General features: G+C 54.0%; 2 protein-coding genes across 2 annotated transcripts in view; one reads left to right on the top strand and one right to left on the bottom strand.

Annotated features, from left to right (window-relative positions):
• Positions 1-347: 347 nt before the first annotated feature.
• On the bottom strand, positions 348-5,022 carry MCHR1 (melanin concentrating hormone receptor 1). The gene is made up of 2 exons (XM_086762526.1): positions 4,911-5,022; positions 348-1,396 (listed from the first exon to the last, which is right to left on the bottom strand). Exons 1-2 carry the CDS (start codon positions 4,966-4,968, stop codon positions 348-350), a joined length of 1,107 nt encoding a protein of 368 aa, XP_086618652.1. The 5' UTR covers positions 4,969-5,022.
• A 13,843-nt stretch (positions 5,023-18,865) lies between these two features.
• Positions 18,866-26,118, top strand: part of CASKIN2 (CASK interacting protein 2) — a 33,721-nt gene continuing 26,468 nt past the window's right edge. The window contains exons 1-2 of the mRNA XM_086762579.1: positions 18,866-18,979; positions 20,742-21,429. Coding sequence (XP_086618705.1) covers positions 21,336-21,429 — 94 coding nt within the window. The 5' untranslated portion in view covers positions 18,866-18,979; positions 20,742-21,335. The remainder of the gene's footprint in view (positions 18,980-20,741; positions 21,430-26,118) is intronic.

Raw genomic sequence — 26,118 nt, forward strand, 5'->3', positions numbered from 1 at the left:
GCCAAAAGGTAAGGAATCACTGGGCAGTGTTGTTGATAGAGGGTTTACTCTTCCCCCAAAATCCTCCTTCTGTCCTTTCTCTCTTTTCCATCCATACTCTTTGGAGGCCCAGTGTCTTGTGTGATAGAGTCCTCCCATGCAGGAGTGGAAAGAAGCAGCAGTACGCAGCATCTCATAGGTCCAGGGCAATCTCATAGGAGCAGAGCCCTTCAACGAAAAAGGGAGGCACCTAGACTCTTGGAGGTGGAAGCTTGTAGTTCATACACTTCACCAAGAATTGCCTGAAGCCACTGCTTCTCCATCCGCATAGATCTGAAGGCTTTTTGCTGCAGTCACTTCAGAGTGCCCTAGTGAACACCCACAGTGACAGGCAGTGAACGTGGGGAGAAGTCCTCCAGAAACTGAGTCTGCTGGGTGGATTCTGGTGCCAGTTTTAGGCATACGCTAGCTTCCGTCATGCTGTTGTTGTTGACAGAGCTGCTGTTGTGACATGGCTCTTTTGTGGGGCGGATGGCCACTAAGAACTGGCGCTTGAAGGTCTCACTGAGGGCAATGTAGAGGAAGGGGTTGAGGCAACTGTTGGCATAGCCCAAGCTGATTGCAAAGTTGTAGGCATAAAAGAAGGCCATGGATGGTGTGTCGATGCTGAGGTGAACCAGCTGGAGGATGTAGAAGGGAGCCCAACAAATAAAAAAGGCAGAGCAAATGGCAACTGCCATGCGGGTGACTTTCTTGGTACGTACTCGGATGCTCCTCTGGGGCAATGGGACCACAGTGGTGGCCATGTGCTGGAGGATCTTGAAGTAGACTACACAGATCACAATCAATGGCACAGCAAATGCCAGCATGAACTGATAGAGGGTGAACCAGTAGATATCAGTCTCTGGGTTGGGAAGCAAGAGAGCACAGCGGACAGTCCCATCCTCCAGAGGCATAAGACCTGCATACATCCACACAGGAATGATGGTGAGGAAGGAGAGGAGCCACACCAAGCAGATAACTAGAGCTGCAACACATGGGGTCCGGACGTAGGTAGATTTTAGAGGGTAGACTGTCGCCAGGTAACGGTCCAGTGTCATCACTGTAAGGATGTTGGTGCTGGTGATCTGACTGTTGGTGTCCAGGGCGGTGATGATGGTGCATAGGGGAGCTCCAAAGTACCACGAGCCATTGCCTAGGAGCTGGTGGATGAGGAAGGGCATGCCCAAGAGGAAGAGGAGGTCCACAATGGAGAGGTTGAAGATGAAAATGTCAGGCACGGTCTGTTTGCATCTCAGCTTCTTCTTCTTGACAATAGTGTAGATGACAATGAGGTTCCCCACAATGCCCAGGAAACAGATGATGCTGAAGAGACTGGGCATGATCACGTTGGTGTACGGTGCTGGCTTCTCTGCTACTGTCAAAAGGAACCAAAACCGTGAGTGCAACCCAGAGGCAACTTCTTTACATCTCTGTGTGTTTGCACTGTCTTGCAGCTGGATCTCCCTCAAAGATGTGTATGAATTATGTGTAAAAAGAATTATGTGTAAGGCCCTCTGCTGTACTCAGAGAGGCTTAGCTGGGGATTTGACACTTCCTTCTCTGCCACCCAATGCATGCAGCATGCCACCCAAATCCAGCCATGTGTAGACCTCAGCAATCCTGAGGTACTTCTGTCCTGACCTGAACTTCTCCAGCTCTTTCTGGGGGTCTAACGTCAGACTGGTGTGCCTCTGCGCTTGCCAGTGTCTGACAGGGAGCTGACAGTAACTTTTCTTTCAGGGGAGTAGGCCAGGCAGCTGGTGCTTTCCACATCAGAGAAGTAAAACCTCTGTGCGGGTGCCAAAATCTGGATATAGTCAATGCTCAAGCTGTTGTGTCAGAAAGCTTCGGCTCATCTGCTGGGTGGTTTATCTAGTGTACAGTGTGAGACACAGAGTTTGTTGACCATGCAGGCAGACAACTAATGTTTAATTAAACTGTGAGATCTGGGACTGTACCCTGGCTGTGTCCGAGTTGCATGGTCAGAGTTAGGCCAGAGCATGCAGTCCTTTCCATCTTCCTTCCCTGCCCTTCTCCCTTTCTCTAGTTTTTTTTCTAGAAAGAAATCCAGGTGTGTGGCCAGACAGAGATTTGGGAATATGTTTCAGAGTGGCCCTTCAACAGGGAATGCCCTAGTTGTACATGGAGGAAAAAAAAATGGCTTAAAGCTGTTGTCTCCAAGTTCTGGAAGTAGGTAGATTTCAAAGGCAAAATTCTTGCCCGATAACACTTAGCTTCTCAGCATTGATGCCTGACAGTTGCTGTTTGGGGTGGGAGGCCCAAACGTAATCAAATTCACATTTGCCTTGTCCCCAACCATGGTTTAAAATCACGTTTTGAAGACACAAGCCCTCAGTGCCAACCATCAAGGATTTCTGCTCTTGAGGCACGGAAGGTGGTGTCTAAGGATGGATTGTGGTGCTCTCTGTTCTGCAAGACTGCCATGTGCAGCATGTGATGGAGTCTTAAATCACCTTCTCAGCTGAGGCAAATCTCATTTAATCTTATTACTCCTCTCCTATGGGACCTGGGTTGGTTTTTTTTGTTTGGGGTTTTTTTTGGGGGGGGGGGTGTTTTTGGTTTTTTTTTTTCTGGGGGAAGCCTTTGTGTGAGTTATTTGTGTGGCTGTTACAAAGGCACACATGACAGTCCCTAAGCCTAGACTGCACTTGTCTTTCATTGAATTGATGATTTACTCTGGTGTCAATTGGAAATGCTTTCCATCACTGTACTGTTCCATCTCCTACACCTGGAGGAGAAGTGGGGAGGTGTCCTCCAGCAAAACCTAGGGAAATCTTGATAATGAGATTAAGTGAAATAACAGATACTTCTAAGGTGTTTTCTCTGCCAAAGCGGTGTGTGTTTGCTGAGGTGGTATTTGCTAACTTTGACCTCTAGAATTCTTGAGTACAAACTTTTCTAGATTTACTTTGGCATGACAGAGAAGCTTAACTGAATTGGAAAGGTAACTGGGGCTACACCACTGGCCTGGCTGATGGCTGGAAAAGTAGGTGTGTGCCAGATCGACTGTATGTAATATTTCAGTGCTTTTTGAAGTGGGACATGATGACCTGCCACTGCCTCAGTCCTTCTGGCACCAGGAAGCAGCCAGCTTAGGCACTAGCAAGGCTGAGGTCAGAATCCAGTAGCGCTGTTGCTGCATCACTTTATCTGAAAGCCTCTATGCAGATGACAGAAAGCAGCCAATGAGGCACAGGAGAACTGGCAGAGGCTTGAATGTGAAAGCCTGGCATGGTTAACAAGACAAAAAAAAGCCTGGTCCAGGCCATTCATGGGGGTTGAAATGGTCCCTGTTCCTCTTGGCTGCTCATTAATGCAACAGAACACCCTGTGTTACCTGGCTTTTGGTAGATAACATACTGTCATCAGCACCATAGTGAGACCTGAGACTTAATTTTCAGCATCCAGCTACTGTGTCTCCTGAACATCCAAACAGATCTCACAGCTCCTTAATGCTTGAAGATGGCAGACTAGAAATTGGAAGATGATGACTGTGGTCTTGCTGTTCTGCATGTAGCTATTATGAGTTCTGCTCTCCTCCTTTTCAGCCCCAAACTTTGTTATGAATGTGATGGGAGTGGATTGTATGAGTGAATCGTAAAAGCCACTTGGTTAGCTGGAGATTGGGACAAAATGTCTTTTGTCTGCAGCAAAATCAATGGAGTGCTCATGGTGACCCTGTAACATTTGGAATGAGCTCAGCTGGTCTTAGAGCAAAATGTGTGCAAGCCCAGAGGCTTAGTGTGAAAGGCAATCTGTATAGTGCTGTAGCATATTTTCTGCTGTTGGTTTTTGTATGAGCCGAACTTTCAAGTGTTATTAGTTGGAAGCTAGTGTGAAGCTATAGTTCATGTGTGTATTATGGGCTGGAGTCAGAAGTGCATGACTATCAAACACTCAGAAGTTATCTCTTTTCTAAAGCCTCTTTCATCTTGAGATATGGTTGAATCCGATTTTTCGGTCCTGCTTCTGTGCACAGCCACTTGCACAAGCAAGTGTCTTTGCTTGTAGATCTGTGGCTGCCCTTTTATGCTTTTAAAAAGTCCCAAAGAGGGACTCCACTATGTGAACTGAATGAGGACTGATGTAATTTTTTTTTTCTAAGGTGATTGTTGTCCTCAGTCACGCCTAGACACATAAGAAACTACATCTTTACTGCATTTCAGAAGGAATCACCTAAGGTACCCTTTCAGTTTATAAAGGACATGCTCATGGAGAGGGAGTCAAAGACCACAAATGAAAGTTTCATCAACTTGCACTATCGAGAACTGGCCTTCCTGATGCTAAACCATTGATTTTTGGGAGCAGTGGTAGCATGGAGAAAACAGGAGATTGATGAGGATCCCTGCTTCCCTCTCCAGCGGTATGTCTCACCTTCTCCGTGCCTTGTGCCCCGCCCTGTCCAGCTGGGCTGGTTCGTCTCTTCCCTACAGTGAAGACCAGCAGGCTGCTAGAGTTGTTACTGTCTCACAGCCAAAAAGCAGGGAATCGCTTCAGGCCTGTGGCCACGGTGGTGTCTGGGCTTTATTTTGGCGCCGGGCGGTGTCCGCGCGGGAGCGCGGGGGTTTAGCCCCGTCCCGCCGCCGCCCGCCGCCCCGCGCGGGGCCCGGAGCTGTCCGCGCGCGGGTGCTGAAGGCGGGACCGGGGAGGGGGTGCCCTGGGGGGCTGTGACTCAGTGCTCAGCCTCTCCCACGCCAGGGGGCACCGGCCGGCCCCGCTGAGCAGCGCCGGGCTCAGCGCCGCAGAGCAGCGCAGGAGGCGTGTGCAGACGGGCCTTGCCCAGCAAAGCTCTCCGCGCCCCGGGCCCGGCCCCAGCGAGGGCGCCCCACCGGGGAGGTGACGCCTCCGCCCCGCGCAGCCCCGCTTACCTGAGCCGTTCCGAGCCTGCGGCGCCGAGAAGTTGCGGGAGGAGTTGGCGGGGGCCATGGCAGCGAGTCCCGGTGCCAGAGACAGAGAAAGTTGGGCAAGTTCCCTCGACGGATCCGCGGCAGCGATGGGGTGGGGGCCCCACCTTTCCCCGCCGGGGCCGGGCAGAGCCCTCCAGCAGCCGGCGAGCAGAGGCTGCGGCTAGGCTTCGCTCCGCTCGCCCGCCCCCGCCCCGCCGAGCAGGTACTGAAATCAAAGAGCGGCTGACTCCGCCAGCCGCGTCGTCTGAGAGCATCCCCCCACCGCCGCCGGGTGGGAGGGGAAGCTGGTGCCGAGTGCGGCGGGGGGAGCTGCCCTCCTCGAGCGGGAGGGGGCCGCTCCCGGCCGGGCGCCGGGCAGTGCCTCGGTAGGGCTGCGGCGAGAGCCCCTTCGCATCACACGCCGCTCCCGAAGGGATGGCCAGGATCTGCGCCCTCCCAGTTACAGCCAGCCAGCTCTTGCTGTCGTCAGGAGAGGAATAGCAGATTTTGTCTCTTAAATAGCTCTGATCTCCTGCCTTCGGTGTGCTTCTTTCTCTCATGCACTTTTCATGCCTGAGTCACAGGCACATCCCCACTACTGGGGCTGGGGATGTCAAGGCACCAAATTACCCACCCAAAACTCTGTTGCTTTGACCCTCTGACCCCTCTGACTCTAATTCCAACCTGAGACACTTCACTTGTAATTAATTCTCTGCTGTTCCACTTCTAGCCACAGTTCATTTACTTGCTAGCTCCAGAAATTAGCTCTATTGCTAGCTCAGATTTTATGTGTTCTGGTTTTTTGGCCTTAAAAATACTAGGCAAGAATTCTTTTGGGTTTTGAGAAACTGCTTTGCTCTTTTTCTGTGCCTTGCCAGAGCAGTAGCGTGCTCTGGCTTTGAGCTGACAATTTTGTCTGCTTCCTGCCCACTGTTTATATGTGAGTTGGGTTCCTCCGTTATGATTTGATAAATCAAGTGTTACCAGAGCAAAAGGATCATTCTGTACTCCTGAGCATTTCCTGCACAAAAAAAAAAAAAAAAAAAAAAAAAGCATGAGATCAGGTCAGAAGCCTGCAAGAAAACCAGCAGCAACAGACAGCTTTTTTTTTTCTGTGGTAGAGTGCAGTGTAGGGGATTGGACTTGCTTTGTAAAAACTACATCTGTCTGTCTGGAAATCTCCCTTGCTTCTGTCTCTTTCTCTCTAGTTGCAAAGGCTGCCATCCACTGTAGGGGCCATTGTTTGGAGCGTCATGAGGCTGTATTAATCAGGACTGGAAATAATCTGTACCGTTAAAAATGAGGTCCAACACATATGCCAGCAACAATCCCAGCATGGACTGTAAGCCAGATTTGGCAGCGGCAGTTTCAGTGTGAGCGTCTTACTATGCAAGCCAAAGGAGTTCATCATTATTAGGTTGTCCTCTAGTGGACCAGCAGCAGACAGAAATCTGGAGGATGCTTTGCCCAGGCTTTGTAGCTCTTAGGGACTGGACATAGGCAGGGGCCAATTTGTCTGCTATGCTATGAGGTTTTTTCTGCATCTCTTGAGTTGCCTTACTCAGTGATTTGCCCAAGGGGTTTATCCCTGGCAGATATCTGTGGTATACAAGACAGTGTTGAATCCACACAGCTTGTGAAAAAGTGATGTTTCTCAGTCACTTAAAATTTTCTTAAAAGACCCTTTTTTTTTCCTCACATCTTAGTGCTCATCTGTATCGAGTTACTACTGCAAAGCAAGCTATGGTTTGTGCACTGGGATGATGGAGCTAAGGCAGGAGAACTACTGTCAACAGGGTGCTGGCCTCTGCAGCAAGCGCTGAAATGTAGTTTTGCTTAATCCAGTCTTAAAGTACAGAGTGTGAGTGTTTGCATGGGAAATGGGTGGGCAGTTGCTATTCCAAACATTTTCCCTGCCTAGACAGCTCCCTACTCACTTTCCCTAGGGAGGAAAGAGCCATCTTACAGCTTTCAAAGAAAGAGCCTGACATTTAAATTTAGCAGTTTCGAAAGGACGGCATTATTTTTAATTTGCTATCTCAGATATTGCTGCTCACTTAGAAACCACCTTGCGTTTGAGTGAAGTTGTAATTCCTTCTTCTCAGCTGTAGGGGCATGCTAAACCACAGCTGCTCCATCGCTGATGCACATGTGTCATAGCTACAATGACAAAGCAGTGCTCAGCAGCTGAGGTTCACTTAAGCATGGCTATGTGACTGTTTTATTACTGGGCTTTTATATTCAGACTTTGACGAGGTTTGGTTCTTCCTTTTTGCTCTGTCAATCTATGGAAGTTCTTGCTCCAAAGAGGTGCTGGTTTCTATAAAACCAGCCCCACCAAGTTGAAGGGATAGAGGGAAGGAAAGGAATATTAACCAGAGCAATTGGTGATGCACAACCTGTCTGTGCATAGAGCTCACCATCGCCAGGAGGAGCAGGCACAGTAATCAGCTCATTATCTGGCTGAACACTTGAAGACATCAGCTCTCTGCAGGACTAGTTCTGTGAGTGCTCATTTACTGGAAACTGCAGCAGGGACAAGCTCTCAAGGGAACTTGAGATATAGCCAGGGAGTTGTACTAACTGCTCCATGTAACTACAAGGAAGATTGAGGCACAAACCCCTTGAAAACACATCTTAAAAGAGAGAGATAGTAGAATCACATAATGGTTTGGGTGGGAAAGGACCGTTAAAGCCCATCCAGTCCAACCCCCCTGCAAGAAGCAGGGACATCTCCAACCAGATCAGGTTGCTCAGAGCCCCGTCCAGCCTGGCCTTGAATGTTTCCAGGGATGGGGCATCCACCGCCTCTCTGGGCAACCTGGGACAGGGTTCCACCACCCTCAGGGTAAAGAATGTCTTCCTTATATCTCATCTCAATCTTTCTTTCAGTTTAAAGCCGTTACCTCTTGTCCTGTCACTACAGACCCTTGTCAAATATCCCTCCCCATCTTTCCTGCAGCCCCCTTTGGGCACTGGGAGCCGCTCTCAGGTCTCCCCGGAGCCTCTTCTCCAGGCTGAACAGCCCCAGCTCTCTCAGCCTGGCCTCACAGCAGAGCTGCTCCAGCCCTCCCATCATCTGCATGGCCTCCTCTGGACCCTCTCCAACAGCTCCACGTCCTTCTGATGTTGGGGGCTCCAGAGCTGGACGCAGCGCTGCAGGGGGGTCTCACCAGAGCGGAGCAGAGGGGCAGAATCCCCTCCCTCGACTGCTGCCCACGCTGCTGGGGATGCAGCCCAGGGTGTAGTTGGCTTTCTGGGCTGCAAGCACACATCATTGGCTCCTGTTGAGCTTCTCTTTCACCAGCACCCCCAAGTCCTTCTCCTCAGGGCTGCTCTCCGTCCATTCTCTGCCCAGCCTGTATTTGTGCCTGGGATTGCCTGGTCCCTTGGACAGGACCTAGTAATTAAAGTTTTAAGCAGGGAACTGCCATCTCAACAGCCTAATGATGTAGATAAAGATCTGGAAATGGAGCTCAGCCCTTGAACATAAAAGAAAAAAATGATGACTTCTTAAAAACTTGGCATCACCGCTACCCTTAGACCATCCTGTCTGCAGCATCACTGTTATGAAGAAAGATAGTGATCTTCCAAAGCTGCTGCTAGGCAAATTCTGTGACTAGGGAATGAATCTGGCTGGTATAACAGCCAGTTTTAAACCTGAAGGACTCTTGCACTTCAGTAGTGAGTTATATTTCCTGCATCTGTCCCAGCTGGAGTTCCTGTCTTATGCAACACGAGTAGAACTGCGGCATCCTGTGGGGCAGAACACAGCGCTGGCTTCTGTTACCACGCTACTGAAACCATTTTCCCAGCTTGTTTCACCAAATAATTTCTCATTAAATGGAGACTTTCTCATTTGCTAAATATTTATTTTGTGTCTAGTTACTACTCCAATTTGCACTCTGGAGAGAGGAGCCTTCACTAAAAGCCAAGTTGCAAATCCTCCCCTCTAACTCACTGTTCTCCTTACTCACAACTCCAGACTTACAGAACGAGCCTCCGCATTTTTATTGCTTAGCTCTTTGTCTTTGTTTATACTGATCTGATAGCCGAATGGGTGAAGTTTGGCCCTTGCAGCAGCCTTGGGGATAGGAATTATTTCATTCAAGATGTGTTAGACACAGTGCATCAGCCCTCCATGCTGGCTGAGTACTTGAATATTGTTGTTTCTGTCCGATAGCTCTCACCCCTTTTCAGGCAGGACTGGTAAAGTAGTTTTCAGCTACTGATCCATTTTCCCTCCTTTGATCCTGGAAAGTGAATCTTTGCTATCACTTCGCTCCTACAAGAAAGGAAAATGTCATATGGCAAAGTTAAATAATTTCCCTCTAGCTGCTGAGCTTGAGGTCAAGAATTGACAGTAATTCTCTCTGCAACAGCACTGGCTTAGGCAGCATCTTATCCATCTTCCTGCAATTATTATCCCAGCACAACTCTTCGTATCCCCACAGCAGATGTGTGATGAATGTAATTATTTTATTTTAAAAAACCCAAACCACAGAAAACCCAAAGGTTTTAAGGAGTAGCTTTGTCACAGTAACTTGATGGTGACTCGGGCGTTGCTGTCATTGATCTAGATGTGCGCTGCAGTTATGGTCTGGCTGTTTGGAGAGAAATTGCTGTCATGTCTTGATGCTTGATTCCACTCAGATCAGTGCTACTGTGTGATCTGGTGCTGCCCTGAGCTGGTATTAATGAGTGTGGAGCCATGGCCTGAGCCTGAGTTATGAGCAAAGCTCTGATTTCGCTGCTCTGCTTTCTCTTACACATGTGCGTCTCTAATGAACACAGCAGCTTTCTCAGCTGCTTGATGAACTCACGCATAGCTTTACAGGAATAGGTAGCTAAGTAGTCATCTAAACCTTCTTGTTATCCACACTGCATTTCTAATTAATTAGCAAAAAGTGGGCATTTGTCTGGATCCAGATGACCACTTCTTCTCTCCCTGCAGCCTTCCTGCCCTTGCAGTGAGAAGTCTGAGCTGCCTGGTCAGTCCTGGCCCACTCCAGTTCCATGCTGCTAATTTGAGGTTTTAGCCTTTAGCCTCTGCCCATCCCCGTTGCTCACAGGGAGCCAAAGGCCAGGGCAGCAGCCTTCTGTGGTTTTGTTCTTTCACTGCTGAAGGTTAGATGATTGCAGACACAAAAGCACAGCCAAAAATAACAAGAAGGGGCCAAGCAGGTCTTGCCCTGTGATGAGAAAGCCGAGAGGCCGGTGGGCTTTGCAGTCTGTCCGTGGCCAACGTGCTGAGGTCAGGGATGCGGATGTGCGCTCGGTGAAATGGACAGATCCCGTCATCAGAGATAAGAAGCTGCTGGCAGCTCACAGCATCTGACAGAAACAGCCGGGAGCCCCCAGGGAGGCAAATCCTGCCGCAGGGTTCAGTGTTAGTCACTGTGCTTCCCTTTGACAACAACAGGCATTAGTGCGAGGAAGAGGTAGCTGTAACCTGAATTCCTCCTGAGTCTGAACAGGGGGGAAAAAGTTTTGGTTGAGATCTGTAGCTCACAGGTGATTGTACATATGGCTCAGGAGGAGGCAGAGCAGGAGGATTCATGCAAGGGGGTTCAACCCAAAAGGAGTGCTCTGCCACTCTTTCAATGAGGAGGATGACATTGAACTCAGAAATGGAAATTACACATCTGAGATGAAGCAAAACTAAAAATCCTGAGAGGTTCAAGTCAGGGAGATGAGATAAACTCCACTTGGTTCCTGGAAAGAGCTGTCACATGAAATTGCAAATCCAAGCATGAGGATTTATGACAGAGCTATCAAAAAAAAAAAAAAAAAAGAGAGAGAGAGAGTTTTTTATAACCAGAGACGGCAATCCTACTGCCTGATTCTGAGTGGGAGCAGGAGAGGGGAAAGCAGTAAGGGCTGATTTTCTGAGCTGCAGTATGTTGAATCTACGTAAAGTCCAATAAAGTTTTGGATACAGCATCTCCCAAGAAATTCTTAGGCTGGAGAAGACGTGAAGAAGCACAAAACCTGTAAAATAAATAAGGAATAAATCACAAGTGAGACTGAAGTCTTGTGCTGAGAAGCCGGGCTGTTAGCAGTGGTAGCACGGGATGGGAAGCCCTCCTGATGAGGAGCTGCGAGGCCCCAGGAAAAGCTCCGCTTGCTGCGGCAGTTGAGTCGCTGGGGCAGCCAGGTGTTTCTTTCCTCTCTTTGCCCCCAGCAAATCAGCCATATGTGCCCTGTGCCGCTGCTGGGCGCAGAGACGTCTGCTGGGGTTGGAGGCAGCACCAAGGGCTCTGGAAGAGGTGGGAACCTTTTAAAATGATAATAAAAAAAATAAAAGGATGCTCACTTATGAAAATAGTAATTGGTAAACCGCTTAGCCCCTTGGGCTGTTAAATGCCAAGAGCAGACAGAGGTTTCAGCAACAGCAGTCAGCGTTTGTTTTCAGCTGGGAGTTCATTAGGTGGAAAGACAGGAGAGGAGCAAGACGTGGGTTCGGTGTGAGCTCCCTGCTTAACATGGCTCAAAAAAAGGCAAATGCGATTCTGGGAGGGACTGGGTGAGATGTTTCCCTGGCAGGAGTTAATGTTGTTTTGTAAGATGCGGGTGAGGATTCCTCTGCAAACCTGCGTGGATTTTCAGTCTTTTGTGGCCACGTATCCACAGAAAGTCGAGCTGCAGAGATACCAAGGGGTCAGGGCAGAGCCAGGGTGCAGGGAGGTGACTGAGGTAGTGCTGGGGACAGGCAGACCCAGTACCATGTCCAGTTCTGCAGCTCAGGCTCACAGAACAAGATGTTTTCTGAGACGGTGCTTTCTTTCAGACCCGATGCAGGTTTCGGGAGAAGGGTTAAACAAGCCAGAAGTTGGCCATTTTGCTGGTTGCCTTAAAATATTTGGAGAGAGTTCATCTGGATAAAAATCAGCCCCAAATGTTTTTTTTTAATTGACTCAGTTCTTGGAGGGTTTTGCAGCAGTAGATTATGCAGATACATCAGCATGATGTCCCAGTTTGCCACTAGGCCTCTTTATCTCCTCTCCCCCTGATTTTTCCTGCTGTGTGAGAAGGGCTGTTGGTCTAGAAGGCAGTGGAGATATTTCTACAGCCTCCTGCCCTGGGTTATTCCTCTATGTAAAGGCCCCTTCCCACATCATGAGCCACTGGAGCACTGTGGTTCAGTGCGCTCGGATCCTCTTCCCACTGGCGCTGTGCACAGCAGCATTGCTCATGCCTGTTTTTTTTCCCTCTATGCCTTATTTTCCAGACTGGGGTGACAGTGCCTTTGCAAAGCAAAATTGAAATGTATTGTGCAAGGTTTTGTATTAAAGCCTATGTGTGTGTATGAATCCGGGCTGCTGAGGTTGCAGACAGGGTTATTAACAAACCCCAAAAACCCAGACCTATCTCTAGGTCCAGGTTTCTTTCCTATCAGAAAAACAGTTAATTAAAGCCTTCTCCTGAAAGGAATTTCTTAGCCGCACTAGAGGGATAACAAAGTGAGAGCTGTGTCCTTAATCCTGCCCTTTCATCTCCTGGAAATGCCTTCCTTTCCTGTCTCTTTCTCTGTGTCCTGATTGTTAAAAGAAATGAGAAATAATTTCCACTTGGAAAAAACCCAGGACAACAAAACTCCAGCCCAGCTGATCACGGCAGAAGCCAAGGCAATGGGAGCTGAATGGAGGGAGCTGTTAATGAAGCATCAGTGGCGAGCCAGGGGCAGGAGTTGGAGCTTGTCCAGATGGCACTGCTCATCCGCTGCATCCACGCGACATGTGTGTCCTCCCAGAGAAGAGCCTGGCCGAGCGGCCGCCCTCCACGGTGCGCGTCAGCCACAGCCCTGCCTGCAGCCCCATATAGGGGATTTGCCCGGGGTACTCCAGGCCTCCATCCAAATTCCCTCAGGGGACAGGGAGTGACATCTTCCCCGCTGACCGTCAAAGCAAAATGAAGCAACAAAGTTTGGGTTTTGGCATTGCATTCCTGCAGGGATGCATCAGTGCTCCGGTTGCTGCTCTCCCTTCGCCCATTCCTACCGTACTGGCAGGGAAGGGCTGGGAGGAATGAGCAGAGGGTGCAGAGAGGCCGGGAGCAGTGGGAGTGGCGGGAGCACAGCTCACAGGGCTGGCAGCACGGGGAGCAGGGATGTGTCAGCTCGGCCCCGACGGCAGAGCATTCAGCACCCTGTCTGCTGCCTGCGCACCCAGAGCTCCCCTTCATCCCCAGTTGGCCCGGATATCCGTGTTTCCTGGCCTGACAGATAAGGCAGCCTCACCATTAGTCAAGAGGCCTGGAGAATGGGATCAGTGCGAGGCAAGCATGCTGCGGAGTTAATCTCCTTTACTCCCTGATGATGGATGGAGCTTATTGCAGACGTTAATCAAGTCTGCATGCGTGCACCAGGCAAAACGGATTAGACGCTATGCTGTTAGCAGAGGTGTGTCCCGAGTCCCTGGGCCATTGTGGAGGATGCCTGATGTGGTGGCAGTGCCAGCCAGGGCTGCAGCGCAGTGGTGAGGTACAGGTGACAGAGGGATTGTGGCTGCCAGATCCTGGGGAGAGCTTAGGTGTGCCCCCACTTCTGCTCCACAGGCGCTGGCCGTGCCACTCCCTGGGGACAAGTGCGTCCTGTCTGTGGCTGGACTGTGCCCCTCCATGGAACCACTTTCCCACATAACCTACAGAGGCTGCTGGGACAGTTCCAGCTGCAGCCAGGCTTCTCCAGTTGTGCAGCACCCAGACCTGCCTGTTACCCAAAGGAGACCCAGCTGCATATGTGGTGAAGTTCAGATGGGGTCAGAGCCAGGCATCAGGCAGCAGAAACTGCATGCAAGCCCCTGGAGACTCTGGGAAAGGGCTGTCCTGGATGAGCAGGAACAGGACCCAGCGTCAGATCCCAGCTCTGGTCGTGGCTCTGCAGAATCCTATATGAAAGGCATGAGACCAGGTGTTTTCTGGTGTGAGATCAGTGCGGGGCGGAGATGATGGAGATTGTGCCCCAACTCCGAACTGTGCTGCAGGCTGGTTTGGACGTGGTGGGCTCAGTGGTGATGGAAGGCTGTTGCAGGCAGCATGAGACAAATGCTCTTCATCTGCTTCGGGCTGGCATTGGAGGTACTGGCTGGTGAAAACAACCCCAAGTCCTCATCCTCCAAAGGGAGAACCTCAGGCCTGAGGATGGAGAGGGAAAGGTCCCATGCACAGACTGTGCTGCGGCACAAGTGTCGGACCACAGCAAGCGTGATGCGCATTTCCATCTCAGCCCCCCCACAGCACCTGTTCCTCCCTTAGAAATGAGCGGAGCAGGGTATTCCCCGCAGGCAGCCCTGTGCCCTGCTCTCTATTGCAGCGACGCCGGTGGCCCGCATGCTCCCTGCCGTGGGGCAGCTGGAGGTTGCAATATTCACTGACAGCCAATGAGTTGTGGTTTTCACCTCCCTCCACTCAGCCTCCACAGTGCTGGGCGATAACAGAGTTGGGGTGGAAATTGGGCATTTCCAGAGAATAACATCCAGTGCAGGGACAGTAGTGCTGGGGTGGTGAGTCAGCCTGTTCCCCCGGGGTTGATCCTGAAAGGGAACCCAGTTTCTGCAGGTAAACGTCCCTGACCGTCGTTTCCAGGATGGGTGGAAGTGGATGGGCAGAACCCGAGAGGTTTGTTAAGAGACATTTTCTTTTTCCCCCCTTTGCCTTAAGTGCAAAGCCCAACTGACATCAAAGCAACAGAAAGTCTAATCCCGTTCTGAATCAGCGCAAGCGCACGCAGCGAATGTTAAATAGAGAATCCAGCAGCAAAAAAAAGGAGGATTATGTTTAATTTCCTGAGAGGGGGACTGAGTGAGGGAGATGGAGAGAAAAGAAAGGCACAGGATCAGAAAGAAGTGGCTGTCAGCACAGGGAGGCTGGTGGAGGAGGAAAGCAGGCAGCTGGGGAGGACGGTGGAGCAGCAGCATGCGTGTGCTGGGGAGAGGTGAGTCTGGCGGGAGCTGAGCGTTGCCACATGAGAAGGCTGTTCCTGCCGGGACCCCCACACCAGACCTGCCCGAGTTCCCATGCAGATGCCGGGGAAGGGATTGCACGGAGGGTTTGCGGTGCCAGGGCAGAGGCCGGTGCAGGCTGTAGCCTCCCGCTCACACGTGTTCAAGTTGCGGCTGTGGAGTTGATTTTTGAGGGAGCTCAGAGCTGGACTCCAGCAGAGTGGTGTAACCAGAGGGCTGGTTACCTGAGGTTGCGTGGCGGGGGGATTTCCTTGTTGTAAAAGACTGTAGCTTCCTAAATCACCTCTGTTAAATCACCCTGTTACCTGCTGTAGTGCCGGCCCTAGGTACGGTTTATGCTGCTGCCTGCCACCAGCAGGTACCACCAGCTCCGTGAAGGGCAGTCACTGCTGCTTTTCACAGTATGGCTGATGCTCAGCTTTGCGGGGCGCATGCACATGGAGCTGTGTCTGGGTTCTGTGCTGGGGCTGGGATGTGTCCCCACCTGGAAGTCCCAATGGCGGTGGTGGCTGGCCCGAGGCTGCAGGCAGCAGCTGCGCTGCATGTGGTGTGGGCGCAGGAGGTGTCTGAGGCCAAACCAGTCCCAAAACCTCTCTGCTAGCAGCTGGTCCCTGGGAGCACAGCATCCTTCTCTTCCTTGTGGGCAGTGCATCTCCATCTTGATGAAACCCCCTGGTTTTTCCTCCTTGGGCTCCTTGGCCAGGAGGGTTTATAAAAGGCAATGGAGTAACTGCATACACAAGCCCCTCATGTGTCCAGATACCTCCTCCTCCTGAGCCTCCTGGCTGACATTTCGGCCAGCGCAGTGGAGTGCTGAGCCAGGTGGGACACGGACATCATGCGGAAGGGGATGGGGGGACACATGCCTGCGCAGGGAAGGGTCCCTGAGGATGAGATGTGACTGCTGAGCACCAGGAATGCGGCTGAGACTAGCTGGGCACCTTGTGGACAGTACCAAAGCCCGGCAGTGGGGCACCTGGTGCCTTTCGGCGCTTGGCAAAGCTGAGCACAGCGGGAGTGAAGGTCAGGAGCTGCAGGAAGGGCTCCTGGGGCTGGCATTAAATCTGGGCAATAACCCACTTTCTGCTGGGGCCTGATGTGGTGCGGGAGAGGCTCTTCCTCACCCTGCTTCATCCTCAGCCCGCACCCCCGTCCCTGCAGGCCGGATACAAGGGTGCTGTCACGGGGTGCGTGGCCTTTGCTGCGGTGGTGTTGCCCTCGTGGGTGTGCAGGAACCGGCCTCCAGCCCCACTCTGAACCTGAACTGGGAGCATCTGGGCAGCAGTGGCTGCACGCATCCTCCTCTGCCTGCATGGCTTCGCTCCCGCGTGAGCCGGAGCCTCCCCAGCACAGGTGCAAGGGGCAGCTCTGGGGTTGCAGCAGCAAGGCTCTCAGTCAAGCTGGGCCCATTCTGTGCAGCTTTAAACAGGAGGAGCTTAAGCCACATCTGAGAGGGGAGAAGTATGTTTCCATGCAGCTGGTTCATAACATATTTAAAATGTTTGGGATGTCTGGTGCCACCCTTTGCAGCCCTCCTACCCGTTCCTGCTGGGTGAGGATGGCACAGTCACAACTTTACAAGTTTGGCTTTTGTGGGTGAGGCTTGGGGAGCAGGAGTTTCGCACTCTGAGGTCTCGGGGCTGTGTCTGTTCCAGCCTCACCTGGAGCCAGTGACGGCCGCGGAGCTGCCACAGACGCTGCTGCGTGCACTGCTCCTGACAGTGGGTCTGCTTCCCTCCCTGATAGCAAATGCATCACTTTGTTTTCAGGATGGGGTAAAAAAAAAAAACCAAACAAAAACCAGTCTCAGAGTGGAGGGGAGGGCTTTGAACAGCTGCTGGGGCTGCAAGGCGTGGGGGGATGAGCTGTGGCCATCGATCAGCTGTACGCAACATGAGCTGGGGAGAGTCGGCAAACTGGTAAGTGGTGGCATTTTGAGTCAAAACCAGTCGGACTGTAGGAGCAGCTAATCCACACCTCCCCTTCCCCCTCAGTCCCTAACCCGAAAAAGCTGCTTTGAAATGTTGCATGGAATTAAACCCAAGCTCCTTCGCAAGGAGATGGTCAGAGTAGCAGGGGCCTCTAGATGGCAACAGCGACCCGAAGAGCTGCGGGGGGAGCCACGCACCCAACCTCGCACCTTTCTGCAGGGGCTGAGGGCCACCCACGGGTGCCTGCACCCCGAAACCCCTACACTGCACACTTCTCGCCCTGGTGTGGAGGGGCAGCCAAACGTTCAAGGGGTTCCTCTACTGAGGAAACTCAATGCCCTCAGCTCCTGCGGACGCAGGGGAATAAAAGTGGTGGTGGGGCTGTCGGCTCTGCGAGGCGGACGTGTCGGGGCTGCTGGCCGGTCTGGAATCGCCTGCCAGCCCCTCTGCCTCCACAGTCAATGCAAGGCTGCACAATACACCATGGGACACGTGGGCTGCTGCCTGCTCGTCCTCGTTCTGCTGTGGGCCAGGCTGTGAAGCAAAGGCGTCGGGCTTTGGTGTGGATTTGGGAGCGCTGGTACATGGTTTAATGTTCAAAGTCTGCACTAGAAAGTGTGGTTTTCTAGTAAACTGGTGTAAAATAGTTTCAAAAGGCTTGTGTGACACCAGAGATTAAAGTTTAAATGATCCAGCTTTAACCACACAGGATAAAGCAGCATGACCTTTGGGTGCACATACCGGTGTGGCGTGCCCTTACTGCGGTGTAACAGTGTGCCACCAGAGGTTGGTGGGGTGGAAAAGTCCCACCCCTGCCCGAAACAGGACGCACATTTTGTACAAAGCAGGACCTGGGCTCTTTTGCAAAGTGGGTTTAGTCTGTGCTCAGGGAGCTTCAAAGCTTAATGAAGATCCTTAGAAGGACAAAAGGTGCTACATAAATTCAGGGGATTATTATAAATGTCACTGCGCTTTACAAGCTCTGGTAAAACTCACAGGAGGAATAACAAGACCTTTCCCTTCACAGCCCTTCCTAGGAGGGCTACTTACAGCTTCACGCTTCAACATCACAGCCATAAAATGTTGCCATTTATAATTAGATATGCACAATAATCTTTTTATTCCTGAACTGAAAAGACTGGGTGTGTCTTGAAACGTCAGTTCCTCCTCCTCGCCAAGGATCCCACTTACTGGGATTGCTCACGAAATTGTCCGTTGGCGAAACGTCTTGCGGCCTGATTCGAAGAGGTACCAGCCCTGGGGAGCTGTGGGCCAGACACTTGCTGAATAAAATCAAAGCTTCTGTGTGTTTTTAATCTGATTAGTTGATGATAATCCAGTGGTATCACGCAGCAAAAGCTGTCCAGCTTTATTAGGCTCTGGTTTTAAGAGCACTGTGCTCGGGGGAGCACTTGGCCCCGGTGTTTCTACTGAAGACTGGCAGGAATGGGTGATTTTGGGTGGTTTTAGTGCTTTGTGAGAGCAGGATTAATTCGGGGCTTGGACAGCTGGGGACGGGTGGATTTTGGTCCCGTGAATGCTGTCGGCATCTCCTCTGCCGAGGCGGTCGGTGGTGGAGGGGGAAAAGGGCTGGGACTGAGGATGGGGCACGGCCCCCGGGGCCGGTCCCGGACCACCGGGTGGATCCCGGGCCGAGGGTGGAGGGTCTCCCACCGGAGCCGGTACCCCCACCACAGCCTCGGTCCCGGGCCGAGGCTGGTGGGGTTGCCCCCCGGTGGCTCCGCGGCCGGGCCCCGTCCAACGCTGGTCGCTGGCCCGGAGCCCCAGGGCCGCCCGCAGTGGGGGCGCCGCCCTGCCCCTGCCCCTGCCCCTGCCCCTGCCCCTGCCCCTGCCCCTGCCCCTGCCCCTGCCCCTGCCCCTGCCCCTGCCCCTGCCCCTGCCCCGCCGTGCCGGCCCGTGGCGGTGAGTGACAGCAGCCGCGGCCCTGCCCAGCCCGCGCAGCCCGCCGGGCTTTTCCAATCAGGCCGGGCCGGGGAGGGATTTCCTGCCGGGACGGGGCCGGCCCGAGCGGGACGTTATCGAGCGCCGCCCTGCGAGCCGGGACCGGCACCGGCACCGGCACCGTTCCGTGCGCTGCGGCTCGGCGCTGCTCGGTACCGAACGCCCCGGCTCGGTGCCGTCCCGGCGGAGTTGCCAGGTGAGTGGGGGCCGCCCGCAGAAGCAGTGGAGCCGCTCGTTTCCATGGGGGGGCAAAAATTCACACACTCTCCCACCCCTCCCCCGAGCCCTGCCCGAAGGAGGGAGCGGCCCAGCCCGGCCCCGAGGGTCCCGGGGCGGGCGGGACACGGAGACGCCATCGGTGCCCCCCCCATCCCCCATCGCTGCGCAGGGCCTCCCGGGGGAGCCGCCCGCTCCGGACCCACCGCTCTTCTGCATCTTCCCTTCTCCGTTTACAGAACTGGTTTATTTAGGTTTTGTTTTGTTTTGGTTTTTTCCCCCCTCCTTTTTCCCGACTGCGGGGATGTTTGGGACGCTTCGCTTCTCCAGGCGGGTTCCTGAGCCGGAGGCTCTGCTTTGCTCGGCTGGCAGGGATCTTTGCTGTCGCTTTTCCAGCTTTGTGCCTTTCGCGACTTTTGCCTTCGTCGCTGCTCCTCTCCCCAGGTCGAAGAGGTGCGGACCGGTACCCGGAGGCCTCGGTACCTCCGAGCTGCCCGCGGAGCATCGCGTGCTCTGGGAGCGGTGGGCAGCGGCACGGGGCCGTTCTTGAAGTGAGGGCCTGTGAACTTTTCAAACAAATAAGTAAATAATGTCAGAGCCCTCACGCTCATTTCTTGTGAGCACATTTTTTAAGGAGCGGCACAAAGGTGGATGCACTGCACGGGGTTCAATGAAATAAAATAGTTTCGAAGATGGTGGAACGCAGGAGGTTTTGGGAGGGGAGTTGTTCGCGGCGAGGGGTTAGTCTGAGTCAAGTGGCTGGAACTTGTTGTAAGGTCGATAAGCTGGCGCAGGTGCCCCAGGACGCAGGGAGGTGATGGCTGACCTCGACGGGCAGTGCCTCGGTGCCTGGTACCAAGCGCCCAACAGCCCTGGTGCCAAGGGGCTCAGCAGCTGAATGAACCTCGGGGAGCAGTGATGCAAAGACACCCCCTCACCAGTCTGGTGTGGGAATCTCAGCATCCCCTGTCCCAGAAGCTAAGCCAGCACCGGGGCATCACCTCCCCAGCTGCCCTGAATACTGCTACACCCTGGGGAGGGCTGGAGCACAGGGGGCCCGGAGGGGCCGTGCTGGTGGGCAGTTTCCAGCCTTACCACAGGTGGGCTGAGTGAGGCTGTGCTGTGGGACATCCTGGTGGCCTGGGCGCAGCGGGAGAGCATGGACTGGGAGGTACAAGCTGCTGCTGAGGACCCTGCACCCTCACTGAGGTGCTGAGTGCAGTTGTGCTGCTGAATAACACCCAGCTCCTCCCCTGAGCTGGAGAGAGCTCACACACAGATTGAAGAGTGTCCTGGGTCCCAGGGTACTGAGCTTTGCGGGAGATTTGGGGGGCAAGGGAGGGGAAGGGTGCCAGGCAGGCTGACCCACTCCCATGGGCTGCAGAGGACCTCAGCTAAACCTCCCCAGCTCTGTCCCCTGGATGCTGCCGCTGTAAGGGAGAGCGGGAGACACCATGGTGTGTGCCCTGAGCCCCGCATGCTGCCTTTGGGGAGGGGACAGCTCCAGGGGGACCGGGAAGGAGCTGTACCCTTGTCCCACTCCTTGACCACCCCCTGGCAGCACCCTCGGGAGGTTTTCTCTGCAGGTTCTTCCCTCTCTGTTTAACGTGAGGATGAGCCGAGTCCCACCAGGACTAAATATAGTCAAAGTATTTGTTCTTCGGTGCAGATAGAAAAGCTGTCTTGGTGGAGCCCGGAGGTAAATGACCTTCAAGGCCTGACTCTGCTCTTTCCCTCTGCAGGTCCCGGGCTGCCGCGCCAGGGCTCGGCTGTGTGGGGAGCTCCCCAGCGTGACTGCGGTGCCATCACCAAGAGGAATGCCGAAGCGAAGAGGCTAACGAGTACCAGAGAGGGAGGATCTGTAACTTCCAGATGGCAACGAGACTGTAATACCTTTGGGAAGAATTAGGGACTCATCAGCACAGCAGAGCCTGGTGAGGGGAGCAAAGCACAACACCTCCGGCTCTGGGAGCGCTGCAAGGGGCCGAGGGCATCCCGACGCCAAATGCTCCGGCTGTCCTGCGCCTGTGCCCTGCGCCCATCCCTGAGTGCTTAACTGTTCCTCGTTTTAATTGATCGCATGTTCTCCAACCAAAGCCCATCCGGGTCCCGCTCCTGCAGTCGCAGAGAGAGACTTCTGCCCTGTTAAGGGCAGAAGAACACTTCTTCCTTCTGGTTTTTATGTCTCGTGGGATCGTAAAGCATCTTTCTTGCTGGATTTCATCTCCCATCAAAGTGTATTTTGAGGAATTACGGGATTTTTCCCATGGCTCTATAAACCACCAGGATCTGAGGGTCTCTGCCTTCCGTGCTGCCACCACTCCCACTTGTCCGTGATGGGGCGAGAGCAGGAGCTGATCCAGGCTGTGAAGAATGGGGATGTGCCCGGCGTGCAGAAACTGGTAGCCAAGATCAAGGCATCCAAGAGCAGTGAGTACCCAGGTGCAGAGCTGTGGGCTCCCTCTCCCCAGCTGGGCACCGCTGCCTGTCCCGGGGTGCGAGTGCCAACAGTGCGCTTGGCGCAATCCGAGCCAGGGTGCGAGTGCTGACTCCGAACCCTGATCCAGAAGTTATGCCATGGCCGGAGGTGAGAGCGTGAGCGTAGCCCATACGTGCAGATGAATGACTGGGCTGTAAGCAATACTCCCAGCAGGGCTGGGGTTCCCCTCGGGTTCGGGGCCAGGGGCCCTGAAGTTTGGGCTACCGAGTGGGGATGAGCAGAGGGAAAGGCAGTGTAGGGGAAAGCGAAGGCACTTGGGGGGGGCACTGCCACAAGAGATCTTTAGTGATTGCCGCTTGCTCCCAGCCGTATTTATCTTGTGAAAAATTATCATCCTAGCCAGTCAACTGGAACCAATCATCGAGCCTTGAATTTCAGTCTGGTAATGTTTAACCCTTCAGCAGAGCTGTTTTCTTGCAAGTGCTCTCGGAAAGGTCAGTGGCAAGCACGTCTCGGAGCGAAAGTTGAGCTCACGGGGCTCCCCAAGGGCACCGTGGTCCTGTGGGCGTCAGACAGCATCTGGAAGGGATGGGGAGGGTGGAAAGGTAGAGGAGCAGATCACGGCTGGTGCCAGGGTGCCCTTGTAGAGAGCTGAGCTCCTGGTCGCTTCTCGTGACCTACCGAGAGAAGGAAACTGGGAAAAGTAAATAACAGGGCGCTCAGCGTCCTGCATGGCTGGGGGAAGTATATAGTGGCTGCCTGGGAGCTGTTCTGGGCAGGGGGAGTCTGGGGGGTGCAGGACCCCCCTGCCAGGGCTGCATGTTGTGGGGGGGTCTCATGAGCATGCACAGGGAGAGCTGGAGGGGGAAAAAAGCATCCTGGGGAGGGAGAGGGGAAACTCAGGCAGGAGAAGAAGCTTTAAGGCTTCTTAGGAGTGGCTCAGGGTGGAGAGGCTGCTGCTGGGAAATGTGAGTTAGACTGAGGATTATAAACGTGAGAAAGGGAATAACTCTCCTGGGTCAGGTGCTGGAGAGCTTTGATTGGGGCCAAAATATTGGAAATCCTGACTGCTGGACCTGCAGGAGGGCTGGGGGCCACCCCCTCCCCAGAACAGGGGTGACTGGTGCCCCCTCCCCGTTGAAGGGACTGGGTGCTGCTGCCTCTGCTCGCAGCTCAGGGACTGTGCTGGTATGGGGTGCCTGGGCCGGAGCCAGAGAGGGTTGCCTACACAGGGGGGCTCAAGGACACCCTGAAGGCGATAAATCACGTCAGGATGTGAGCATGCGCTGGCTCACGCAGTGCTGTTCCCCTGAGCTGGCGTCCTACGACCGCGGGGTGCCCATGGCTCTCCTCCCGCACAGCCAGAGGGGTGAAGTTACACTTGTTCTCTCTGGTTCCCTCCAATAACTCTCTCCCAGTTAAACCCCGTCTGCATTTTTCTCTCTGGCATCTTTCCCTCCCTCCGGCCATGGGATGTCCACATGAACTTGTGTGTTTAACTCCCCTGTTGCAGCAGCGTCAGCAGCTCCCTTTGCTTATTTTCATTTTATTCCTCTCTAAGGAGCAGGGAACAAAAAGCCAAGACCCATGCAAGGCCACCACTGCAAGCCCTCAGTGGAGCTCCCATGCTGGACCCGTGTTGTGGGGCTTGCCCGGCATGGGGGGACCTGTGCTCCCCATCCCTTATGGTTCCCTCTCCCTTCTCTCCCCGGTGCCCTGTGAGCCAGGCATTTGCTGCACTTGCTGCTCATTAAAGCGCTTTTTCCATACGACAGGCTGAGATGCTGATGAGTCTCTAAGAGTCCTTCTACTGTCTCAGTGGATTGGGAGCTCAGTTGCTGTGATCAGCCCTCCGGGGCTTCCTGTGCCTAAAAAAGTCCTTGCACGTAAGCAAAAATCAAATGTGAGTCCCAGCAGGAGGAACTTCAGGGACACGTTGTTTAATATTCACTGTGCACAGCCCTCCTCCCTGCGCAAGCGCTGCCGTACAAGTGGGTCACAGCACCTATTATTATGGGGTGGTGGGGCAGGCAGGGAGAAAGTTTGGGGGCAGGAGCAGGAGGGGAAGGGTAGGTGAGGGCAGACGTCCCCCCTCTGGAAAGGGGACGTTGGGCTGATGCCATGGTCCCTTCTGCAGCTGGAGACGTTCCCTGGCGCAGCCACAGAAACGTCCTGCTTCTTAATTTCCTTCTCCCTCTCCCCTCCCCTCCGCGTCAGAGTACCGCAGAGTTTAACTGAAATTGTTAAACAACCTGTCAGGGCTTTGGCCTTTCTCCCCGGTGATCAATCACATCCCCGGGCTGGCTGCGCTTGCCAGCAATGCGCCGGTTGGCCAGGCCAGGGCGGCCGCTGCGGCACCAAGGGGCCAGGGCCCTCATCCTTGGGATGGGGTGATGGCTCCTGGAGCAGGATGGTGCCCAGCAAGGTTTGCGTGTCCCTGTCCTGGGATGTACAGGGCTAAGGGCAGGGGAAGCTGGGACCATGCCCCTGCGACAGCCGGGGCCTGAGGGAGCTAGGGAAGGCAATGGGAGCTGAACTTGCTGATTGCCTTCCTTGAGGGAGTGGTGAAGGTTTTTGTTTAAATGTGCGCGGAGTGCAAAGAAAGGGTAGCAGCTGAGCAAACTGGCGTTAAACTCTCAAGGACAGGGAGCAGCCACTACCTCGAGGAGGTCCTGCCGGCTTTGCTCAGCCACTTGCCCCGTTTTTACCTCCTATGCTGGGGCTTTCCAGACCTGGGATGTATCAAGGACAGGGGTGGGCACCTGAGACTGGGCTGTGACCTAGCAAGTTGCTAAACACTGGTGAAGTTCACCGGGGGCCTTTGGACTTTATCATCTTGGAGGTCTTTTCCAGCCTTAAAGATTCTGTGACTCTATGAGGTTTTTTTTGTTTTTTTTTTTTGTTTATCCCCACGCTGGGTTGGTGCCCCTCATGGCTGCATCCCAGCAGCACGAAGCACGGCAGGGTTTTGCCAAGAGTGGTGCCAGCCCTCAGTTGCTGCTCTCACCCATCCAGCTGGGCTGGAGAGGGATAATGTGGCTTCGCGTGCCATGGGACTGCAGCAGGCAGATGTGGGATAACTCGCTCCCTCCCCCTGAAATTTCCTCCTAATCCATAGTAGCTGTATCAGCCTAAGCCCTGAAACATGAGGTTTAGCATCTCTCCTGTGATTTGTTAGCCTTTGCCACCAGCGCTCTGTGTCCCTGTCCTCTGCAGAAACCCTCGCCCTCCCTTTGTGTCCTGCTTGGCTTTTTCCTTCTCTTGGCAGCAGCGGGTCCATAGTTGTTTGGGGAAGAAGTTGCTCTGTTTCACAGTTTCGGGGTTATTTTGCAATGGTGCTGCGCCTTTGTGCCAGCCGGCAAGCCCAGCACGCAATCCCCCCTCATCACGGAGGACTGACCGTCCTCCTCTTCGTGCTGCTCCTGAGGGAGGTTTGTCCCAAGCCCTGAGTACCCCAGCTGCTCTGCATGGTCTGGCTGCAGGGAAGAGCCAGGACCAGCCTCCGGCAGGAGCTTTGTCATTTCAGGCTCTGGTACGCCCGACAACTTTCCCCACTGGCAGTAGTACAGGGACATCTGGGCACCCTGCCCGCTCCAGTCCTGCGCAGGCAGCTGGACCCAGCTCCGCCACCGAGCCCAAGGGTGGCCCTGGTCACATCCCTTGAAGCCCAGGTTTCAAGGACGAGTTCCCAAGCATCCCCAGCCGTGTCCTCCACTCCTCTCCCTGTGTGCTGTAGGTCTGACGGGCTGGACCGGCTCCGCAGCCACACGCTAGCTTGGGAAGGCCTTGGGCATGCCTGCAGAGAGACGCCGAGAAACTCTGCCGAAACGGGCAAAAATCCCTCTTCTGCCGAGACCAAGCCAGGAGCTGGGCAAGGTGCCATGCCCAGGGGAGCCCAGCTGGCAGCCGCCCCACATCGGGGACCCCACTGCCCCGCAGCCTGCTGAAATCTGCTTTTGAACCAGCCCTTGGTGGGTGGGTGGGAGGGGGAGAAAAGAGGCTTCAAAGGCTTCGGCGAGTGCGGCGGCCACGGGGATGGATGGTGGCGAGGCTGCAGCTGTGCAGTGCCAGGGGTTCCATCTTTCCCTCTTCTTCCTCCCATGGCTCCCAGCCTCCCTAGGATGGGGGTCTCCTCCAGGAGCCTTGGTGGATTTTCCCACCTGCATCCGGCTGTCCCAGCTCATGGCGGGGTTTAGCCCGTTTTTTTTTTTTTTCTGCCTCTGTTCAGGGAAGGAAGCAGCGGCAGCAAAAGGAGTGAACAGGCAGTCGCTTTTTTCAAAGCTGGTTTCTTAACGGGTGTTGTGTTTGGAAAGGGGCCTGGCTGCTGCCCATGCACCCGGAGCCGGGGAGAATGTCACTGTGCCGAGCGCAGGAGATAAGGCATGGGTAAACAGCGTGGTGCGGGGTGATGGAGGAGGCGTTGCCTGGCCCAGCAGACACAGCCTCCTCAGGGCGCCCAGCCCCACACCCCTCTGCACCCCATCTCCCCATGTTCCCAGGTCCGTAGCTGCTCCCCTCCTGGGTCTGTATTTCTGTCCTCATCCCTTAAAAACCCTCTGGCAGGGCAGCCTTCGGCTCCTTGCTGTCAGCCTGGGCAACCTGCCTGGGTAAAAGAATGGGGAGAAAAGGGTGAACTAGGGGGAAGGGGACGGGCGTGGGCTCTGTCGGGGCTGCCCTGG

Source organism: Chlamydotis macqueenii, chromosome 18 (assembly GCF_036417535.1).
Source record: "Chlamydotis macqueenii isolate bChlMac1 chromosome 18, bChlMac1.mat, whole genome shotgun sequence".
In the NCBI taxonomy this organism is placed as follows: Eukaryota; Metazoa; Chordata; class Aves; order Otidiformes; family Otididae; genus Chlamydotis; species Chlamydotis macqueenii.

Excerpts from the sequence above, each read along its gene's own strand:
- MCHR1 (XM_086762526.1), bottom strand. The coding sequence starts at position 4,968 with ATGGCCCCCGCCAACTCCTCCCGCAACTTCTCGGCGCCGCAGGCTCGG. Across the intron at positions 1,397-4,910 it reads GCAGGCTCGGAACGGCTCAG|TAGCAGAGAAGCCAGCACCG; the intron begins GTAAGCGGGGCT and ends TCCTTTTGACAG.